An 8,448-nucleotide genomic window follows, 5' to 3' on the forward strand; every position below is an offset into this window, starting at 1 on the left:
TCTAAGGCCTTCTATACGGCCTGGCCTGGCCTGGCTGACGCAAGGCTGAGAGAACCCTTCAACTGCGCATTTAGGGTCTCTGCTGGTGGAGCGGGAGGACAGCTGGGGGTGGCTGGTTTCCTGGCTCCTACCTGAAAGGATGTATTTTCAGAAAGGGAGAAAGGGCTGGCGCGTTCCGCTCTAGAATTCCTGGTTTGATATAATGAGTCTGCGGAACAGATAAGTGACAGCCTGTTGTTGACCTCATTTTTCTGTATGAATAATTTAGGCAACAGTGATTTGCATAAGAACATGCATTAAAATAGTGGCGAGAGCAAAGAGCTGAACAGGTGCCTTTTGTCCCTGAGCTCTGAGGTGAAAAGAGCACCTTCAGGTGGCAGAGGTGTCGACACCAGGTGCGACCCCGGTTCGGTCTGCACAGGGATTCGAAGAGATGCTTTGGGGTTTCACTAACAACACAACCAGACTTTATCTTTAAATCATATATTAAAACTTAAGGTTGAATATATATGCTGCTATAAACAGGGAGAGGCTAGCCTGGCCGTCTGACAAGTCTCCTTCAGTGGGGCGGCTGTCACCGGCAGCACACTAGCCACAGTCGCCTTCCAGTAGGTCTCCCTCGCTTCACTCTTACTCTTTGTAGTTGGGTTTCCAACCCGGCAGCCTGAGCCCTCTTTCCAAAAAGAAATCTGGTCATCCCACTTGAGTGCCACTTGAGTGCTTTTTAGAACCCTCAAGAGTCCTCCTAGAAGATCCAGAAGAAAACCCAGACGTGAGCCGGAGAGGTCTGTGTGGTTCTCCCTCACGTGGGTGCGGCCCCTCCTCTCTGGCCCAGTTCTCCCATCAGGCAGGCCCCAGGGCCTTTGCACTGCTGAGTTCTCAGCCCCTCATGCTTTCCCTCAGACTGATCAGGGCTCCTTGACTCTCACGCTCTCGGAGCATCTTCCCTATGTAAACTCACCCCCTCCCTCCATCACTGTGTGTGTGCTTTACTTTCCTGCCTAGCAATTTGTTTCATAAATAAAAGGCTGTTTTATATTTGCTTTTCCGTTGGTCTGTGTACTCCCCTGCCTACACGGCAAGATGACAAGACACAAATACCTGGGCCCCAATGAAGCACCAAGACCCGGGAGGTGACTCCCAGGAACGGAAGAGAAGACAATGGCCAGTCAGAGTAGACAGGCCAGCGAGTCAGAATCCACAAGGAGACAGTTGCCCTTGGAGATGAGCTGGGTCAGACAGGCCTACGGACAGCCACAGAACAGCCCACCCCGCCGCTAAGGCGAGGGGGCTTTTCTCAAGTGCACACGAAACACCAAGAATAAAACGGCTCTGGGGTCAGGACTTGATGGGTCCCCAGCACCTTCTGGCCCTCGCTGATGACTCAGGCATGAGTGAATGCATCAGATGTTCTTGGCCCACGAAAAGTAAGCAAAAATATAGAAATAAGTTGGGGGACGAGGCTGACTACAAAGTTTGGGCTCACAGGGGCCACATCCGGTCAGTGGCTGAGCGCCAGACCTAGTCAGTGGACTGGGCGGGGCCCAGGTGCAGTGGGAGAAACTTCCCTGGAGCGGAGACCTTCACGGCCAGCCCACACGAACTCACCCTTTTCTTCTGCCAGGCACGTTGCTTTCCTGAGAGGCCACCGTGTGGGAAGGAAAAGCAGCTCTGTGCCGACCACTGTCTGGAACCTTGGAGACGGTGAAATTGTCTGATTCTCTCGTGAGTAGGCCCCTGACTCTGCTGTAGATTTCCCACACCGGCGGGCATGTGTTAGGCTGGCACCTGTTCTGGAAGGTGGTCAGTGCCTTGCCCTACAGAGCTGAGGATGCCTGAGGATGCCCGCTGTGCCAGCTGGGAGGGGCCCTGTGTGACAGGAGGCATGGGGAGGTCCTTTCGAGCGCCCTGTCTCATGGGGTTGCTGCGAGGTGAGATGAGTCCACGGTCTTGACCAGGAAACACTGCAGGGCCCTTGGCCGTTTCCCAAGGAGCAGTGGGCGGGACAGGACACTGACTGGAACAAGGAGATGGCGGCGACCTGGGAGGCTTCGGTCACGTCCTGCCCTGGCTGTCTGCAGGAGAGTTAGCACTCAGGGCTGCAGGGTCCACTTCTAGCCAGAGAGAGGCCAGGGCCCTGGCCTCCACGCAGCGTGTCCCACCCAGTCCTCCATCGCTGAGCTCCTCAGGCTCCCACAGGCCCTGCTGAGAGCAGCTCCCTGGCTCGGAACCAGAGGTGTCTGCCTTTGCCGTTTGCTGCCTTTGGCCCCGGCTGTTTGCAAAGAAAGAACGACAGAGAGGGGTCGGGGCTGGGGTCGGGGATCGGGGTTTGTGGCCCGAGGAGAGGCCTTGCTTCAGGACGAGCAGCGCCTGGGCCAGGCACTGGGCAGCTCCGCGGCTGACCAAGTGGCGTTCTCCCTGCAGGGCGCCCGGGAGGCAGGGCCAGGATGTTCCGGAAGGGCAAGAAGCGGCACAGCAGCAGCAGCTCCCAGAGCAGCGAGATCAGCACCAAGAGCAAGGTGGGGAGGCGGGGCCGGCTGGGGGGCTCCTGCGCTGCCTCCGACCCTGCCCCGAGTCTGACGGTCACTGCGGGCAGGACGCCCCGTGCGCGGACAGCTCTGCTCTGTAGCAGCCGATTTTCTGAAGGTTGTGAGTCCACTGACCTAGAATGAGGTCACAGGAAACAGCTGAGGCTGGCCACCTGCAGCTGGTCCAGGCTCTTGAATTCTGTGCTCTGTTTGCTTAACAGTGAGCGTACTGCCCCCGTGCAGCGCCATGATGAGCACCCTGGGGAAGCAGAGCGGAGGGTGTGCCTCGGAAGGGGCCCCGCAGCTGGGTGGGTGTGGCTGTGGGGTGGTGCAGCGGTGTCGCAGCACTGTGAGGCTGCCCGGAGCCGCGGCAGCACGCGTCCACCTGGCCAGGGAAGGACCCCAGGGCGCAGACCCCTCCTGGCTCTCCACTGCCCCCTCAGCAGTATAATTTGGTCAGTTTGCTGTTCTGCTCCCAAATCTGTCTCAGGTGGGTCCTCTCGTCCCTGCACCTCTGGCCTGCACCCCAGTTCTTGAATGCATAAATAAATCTTAAAAAATAAGACGTGTCTGCTCAGTGCCAGGATTCAGCAAGCAAGAGGGGAGCCAGGGCACGATGTTGGGGCCCCCCCCCGGGCTTTGTAGTCAGCCTCACCAGGCGCCCAGGCAGCGCCTGTGTAACAGTGGCCGCGCCTCGGCAGACCACGAGGATGCTCAGGAGACTCGGTGGGAACACCCGACACGAGCACTCGCCGTCTTCTCCCTGTGGGCTGGAGCTGTGGAGGCGCAGCGGCCCTGCGAGTCTGGCCCAAGGGCCGGAGCCCCGCAGGATTCCCCGGCAGGCTGCCACTTCGGGCGGCGCCCTCTCTCGCTGCGCGTTTTGAACGTGGGGAGCAGACAGGTTTCTGCTTCCTGCTCTCCCGTCCTCGGGGGCACTCGGGTGTTCTCCTCTGTGCGTGCGCGGTGGGGAGTCTGACGCACAGAAGCCTATCATACCCGTTCGGCCCAGAATCAGCCGGAGGCTGCAGCTGCACCCTGGGTCCCTGCCCGCAGCCTCAGTGCGGGTCGGTCCTGCTTCTGCCCCTCCTCAGGGCACGGAGAGCTCTCTGCACTCGGCTCTTCCTCCAGATCTTATTCAACGAAGCACAGCTCTGGAAGAAGGGAAGGAGCACTTGCTCACTTTTGCATTCGCCTCGATCCCCTTCTGACGGGCTTCAAACACGTGGATGCACTTTGAAAACTTAATTTGGATGCGAGGGGCAAAAAATGGGACTGATCCTGTTTTCACAGACGTTACTTCCGGTGTGGGATGAAGCACAGGGCGGGACTCTAGAATAAGCCACACCAGCGCGTGGGCTGACTGCTGCGCTGTTTGGTGGTTTTTCTTGTACATGTCGCCGTGGTGCCCTGGCCTCTGCGCGCCCGAGGCTCACCAGGGACACTGCAGGCCAGCGCCCTGGCGGGGATTCGGGGAGCTGGACGGGAGGAGCTAGGCCCTGGCCAGATGAAGCCTCTTCAGGCCCTGCCCACTAAATAAACAGGCGAAGACTCCGGGCAGCTTTCTGCACGGGGTGCTTTTGGGGGCTCGTGCAGATTTCCAGACGCTCCAAATGTCAGGTCCTTCAGAAGGAAACACTGGCAGCTTCTTGTGGGCTGGGGGTGTGGACACCCCACGGCTCTGTTGTGGAAGGAGTGTCGGTGCTACGTCTTTCGGAAGGTCGCCAAGAATGTGTCTTCCAGAAAACGCCTGCCGTTGGCGTGGGCTCGCACGTGTCCGCTGGGCTGGGCAAGGGGCCGCCGGTGTGGGCGGGCGCTCAGGAGGCCGCTCACGTTCTCGCCCGTTATCTCGCAGTCCGTGGACTCCAGCCTCGGGGGCCTCTCCCGCTCCAGCACCGTGGCCAGCCTGGACACAGACTCCACCAGGAGCTCAGGTGCGAGCCCGGCCGCCTGCCTGCCCACCTCTCGGGCGGCACGCGACCGTCCTGGACTCCACAGCCCCTGGACGAGACTTACAAACGTGGCCCCAGGCCGGTGCAGCGTGGGCTGGGGGTGCAGGGTGGCTGGTGGGCGCCACTGCCAGGGATGGCCCCGGCACAGGGCAGATACTGGCCGAGAGCAGCGCCGGGCACGGAGGCCTTGGCGCGCTGTGGATGGGTGGCAGCGGGGGAATCTGGCTGGGCCCTGTCACTTGCGGGGTGTGGGGAGGAGTCAGAGCTGTGCGGGCAGAGGTGCACCGGCCTGTGAACACTAGCCCGGCGCCTTGGGAGCCCCAGGGGCTGCCACCCGCCTGCTCATTTGAGTGGAATCATGCTGAAAGCTTCCACTTCCCCTCAGGGTCAGATTCTAGAAGAGGTGGTGTGGGGAGCGGGCAGAGAACCAGAGCTGCGTGCGAGCATCTTCCAGGCGCCTTTACCCCAGGAAGATAGGGGCCGCTTGTTACCCGAGCATCACCCACAGGAATCGGGGTCCCTGGGGGGAGACGGTCCAAACCTGGGGGCTTGGTGTGGCCCTGGCCGCCTCGGCTGCGGCCTCCACGCACACCTGGCTGGAGTTACGCCCCACCTCACCCAGGCCTCCCGACTGGCCGAATCAGGAAAAAAAGTTAGAGGTTTACAGGGTAAGGAGGGAGAAGAAACCAAGAGTTGTCACTGGGGAGTATAGAGGGACTCGGGCATTTCTAGTTGACATTTTGTTATTTCTGTTTCTCTGAAATAAGGGCCATCCACACCTGATTTGGTCCTGCTGAGACTTAGCCCCTTGTATACTGTGAGTCACCGAGGGCAGGTGTGAAATCTTAAGGCCTTTCTCTCGCAGCAAAACATTATACTTTAAAGCTTTTTCTTTGTTTTTCTTACAGGTTAAGTTCTGATGACAGAGTCTGTTTTTTAGCTAGTTGTTTCGAAGTCTCACTATTATATATTCTTCTTTTACTTTTAGGACAAAGCAACAATAATTCTGATACCTGTGCGGAATTTCGAATAAAATACGTCGGTGCCATTGAGAAACTAAAGCTTTCTGAGGGAGAGAGTCTGGAAGGGCCACTAGACCTGATAAACTATATAGATGTTGCCCAGGTAAAACTAAAAACAGCAACCTCCATCCTAAGATTCTGGAGCATAAACTCGCGGCCTGGGGCTGTCTGCTGCCTTCGCCCGGGGCTGCGCCGGAGCCTGTTCGCAGGTGCACTGTGGCTGTGGGGTCCCCAGGGCCTTGGTGACTGAGCAGGAACGGGACAGCAGTCTTCCTGGACCACGACAGGCACCGAAGGCCGAGACCAGTGTGAAGTTTAATGCTCAGGGCCTGGCCGGTGCCGCCCCGAGTCTTCAGAGCCCCTCGGGGCCTGCAGCCACCCACGATCCCTGTGCCCTTAGTGGAGGCTCCTGCAAGCTTTCTTGTACCCACATAAAGCCCCAGCCTGGCCCACTTCCGTCAGTTTTCCTCTCCTGATCCGTCCTGGCCCTCATGGCAGACGCCCTCACTGCCCCTCACTCACGGGCGTGTCCCTTTGGTTAATGACCCCCCCAGTGCCCTATGGGTTTGTGTTTGGCTTCCCGGGCCTGTCGTGCTCTGGGGCTCCCCTTCCTCTGGTCTCCCCGCCTCGCTGGCCCCTGCCCCTCTTTGCTGTCTGCTGATACTCTCTTGCCCTCCCGTGCCCAGGCTTCCTCAGCCCCGGCCCCCCGGTACCTCATTCCCATCCCCCTGGCCCCCAGGCTCTCTGTAGTCTTGGGCATCTTGGGCATGTTGTTCTCTGTTGTGATTTCTCCTCCTCCCTGTCCTGAGGGGAGGCGGGCAGGCGTCTCCAGCACAGAGCTGAGGGGGACACAGAAGCTGGGGCTACTGCCTCAGCAGGCCTCGGGGTCCCCAGCGGCAAGAGGGGTCCCCGGTGGTGCCGGCCTCCCCAGCCAGCCGTCCTTCCCCAGGTGCCGCCCACTGGCCGAGCTGTGGGGAGCTGTGCAGGGCTGCCTCTTCTGGGCATTTCATGGCTCATGTGCCCCGCGCGCCAGGAATTTAAGTGACTCTTCCTCACCTAAGTGTTCCAACCTGAGACTTGTGGGTTACGTGGAGGAGAGCAGAGGACAGGCGGGGCAGGCATAGAGTGGACCTGCCTTTGGCTCAGCTTTGTGACCTGAAGAGGAAGGGGCGGCGTCGGTGGCCTGAGACAAGCTCCGCGAGGCTGCTGTGCACCCCCGAGGCCGGGCCGGTGGCGGCTGGCGCTGCACGGCAGGTGGGCCTGCAGGAGACCGCCAGGCTCAGTGCCTGTCACGTGGTGTGTTTCTCCTTTAAAGCAAGATGGAAAGCTGCCTTTCGTGCCGCTGGAGGAAGAATTTATCATGGGCGTTTCCAAGTATGGCATAAAAGTGTCCACATCAGATCAGTACGTAAGTGACTCCCTGACGGGGAGGACGTGCAGGGTGGGGCCTCAGGCCAGCCCGGCCCAGGCTGGCCTGGAGAGTGGCGAACTGCCCGGGGCTTCCTTTTCCCCCTTGGCTGTGTGAACCTCCGTCACTGGGCCCTAAGTCACTTCCACTTGGGACCCCCCTCTGGGACGGCAGGGCCCGGCTGGGGCAGGGGTCCCTGCGGGGCTCCCTGCCGGCGCGCGGCGTGCTGGGACTACGGCGCACGGCACCCCGCCGCCGGCCGGGCCGGTGACCGCCCACTCGCCGGGCCAGGATGTGCTGCACAGGCACGCGCTCCACCTGATCGTGCGGATGGTGTGCTACGACGACGGGCTGGGGGCGGGGCGGGGCCTGCTGGCCCTGGAGACCACGGACGCGGCCGACGAGGAGTGCAGCCTGTGGGTCTACCAGTGCCACAGCCTGGTGAGCGGCCGCCCGCGCCACTCGTCTCCCGGGCCGGAGGGTGCTGTCCACGAGGTGGGGCCGCGGGCCGGCCAGCGGCTGCCCAACTTCCTGCGGGCTGTCAGCTGAGGGGTGCGGCAGTTGAGGAAAGAGGGCGCCCTCCCTAGGCAGAGCCCCCTCCTGCTCTGCACGCTGTCTCATCCCTGCCGACACTCGAGGGCCTCTGCGGAGGCGCTGGCCGGGTGCAGGAGCGCGTGGGGGCCGAGGCGGGCATGTGCTTAGGAGGTGTGGGAGCAGCCCTGCCCCTCTGCGGGTCGAGTGGGAAGGCACCGGGTGCCCTCATCAGCTCCCTTCCCTCACTGCAGGAGCAGGCGCAAGCCATCTGCAGAGTCCTGGCCACCGCCTTCGACGCCGTGTTAACTTCTGAGAAACCGTGAACTCTGCCAGACGGTGGCCTCGAGCTCGGGCCAAAGCTCAGCACTTTGCTAAACGTCTTTTTAACCTGCAGGATTGAGTAGTTACGAAACGTTATGTTACCCCATGCTCTAGATTTTCCAAAATAAATGCAATGTATAAACCGCCGACTTGCCTTCTATTAAAATGTCCTATTAGTAGTGAATTGACTCTCCGTGAAGTCACGTGCTTTCTGGGTCTAAAAGGAAACCTCATTGGTGACTTTTAACCCCAAATAAGGTCAGCACTGGCGTGCAAAGATGGGCATGCGTGAGGGAGACGCACTGGGAACTTTCCAGACTGACCTGTGGCAGCTTGTGGGGGCGGGGCCTCGCTGGGGCGGCACCGGGGGGGCAAACCTGGGGGCACCGGGCACTGCCAGTCAAACACAGCCGACCCGTGTCGTCTGCGCGCAGGAGGACGGAGGCCGAGAGAGAACCTGAGCAGGTCACCGCTGCTGCTGCAAGGACAGGAAAGAACCTCTCGTGCGGCGGGTGGGCCGCTGTCCGCTCTAGAGGACGCCGTCACAGCGTGCTGTAACGGCTAAAAACAGGTCGACGCCAGGTCCCTTTGAAAGTACTTTATTTTTGTCCAGTCAAATGACTAACAGGAAGAGTAAGTCCATTAACATGCTCTCGTCATCAATCACTGCGTCAGGACAATGAAAA

General features: G+C 60.2%; 1 protein-coding gene across 2 annotated transcripts; it reads left to right on the forward strand.

Annotated features, from left to right (window-relative positions):
- The first annotated feature begins 1,589 nt into the window (after positions 1-1,589).
- Positions 1,590-7,909, forward strand: ITGB1BP1 (integrin beta 1 binding protein 1). Of its 2 annotated transcripts, XM_004686446.2 has the most exons (7): positions 1,592-1,725; positions 2,425-2,519; positions 4,381-4,459; positions 5,466-5,602; positions 6,815-6,907; positions 7,199-7,348; positions 7,693-7,909. In XM_004686446.2, exons 2-7 carry the CDS (start codon positions 2,448-2,450, stop codon positions 7,762-7,764), a joined length of 603 nt encoding a protein of 200 aa, XP_004686503.1. In that variant the 5' UTR covers positions 1,592-1,725; positions 2,425-2,447; the 3' UTR covers positions 7,765-7,909. The 2 variants fall into 2 exon arrangements, with proteins under 2 accessions (XP_004686504.1, XP_004686503.1); XM_004686447.2 differs by lacking the exon at positions 7,199-7,348 and having other exon boundaries at positions 1,590-1,725.
- The last annotated feature ends 539 nt before the right edge of the window (positions 7,910-8,448 follow it).

Source organism: Condylura cristata, unplaced genomic scaffold, assembly GCF_000260355.1.
Source record: "Condylura cristata isolate star-nosed mole 26May11 unplaced genomic scaffold, ConCri1.0 scaffold00020, whole genome shotgun sequence".
Classification (NCBI taxonomy): Eukaryota; Metazoa; Chordata; class Mammalia; order Eulipotyphla; family Talpidae; genus Condylura; species Condylura cristata.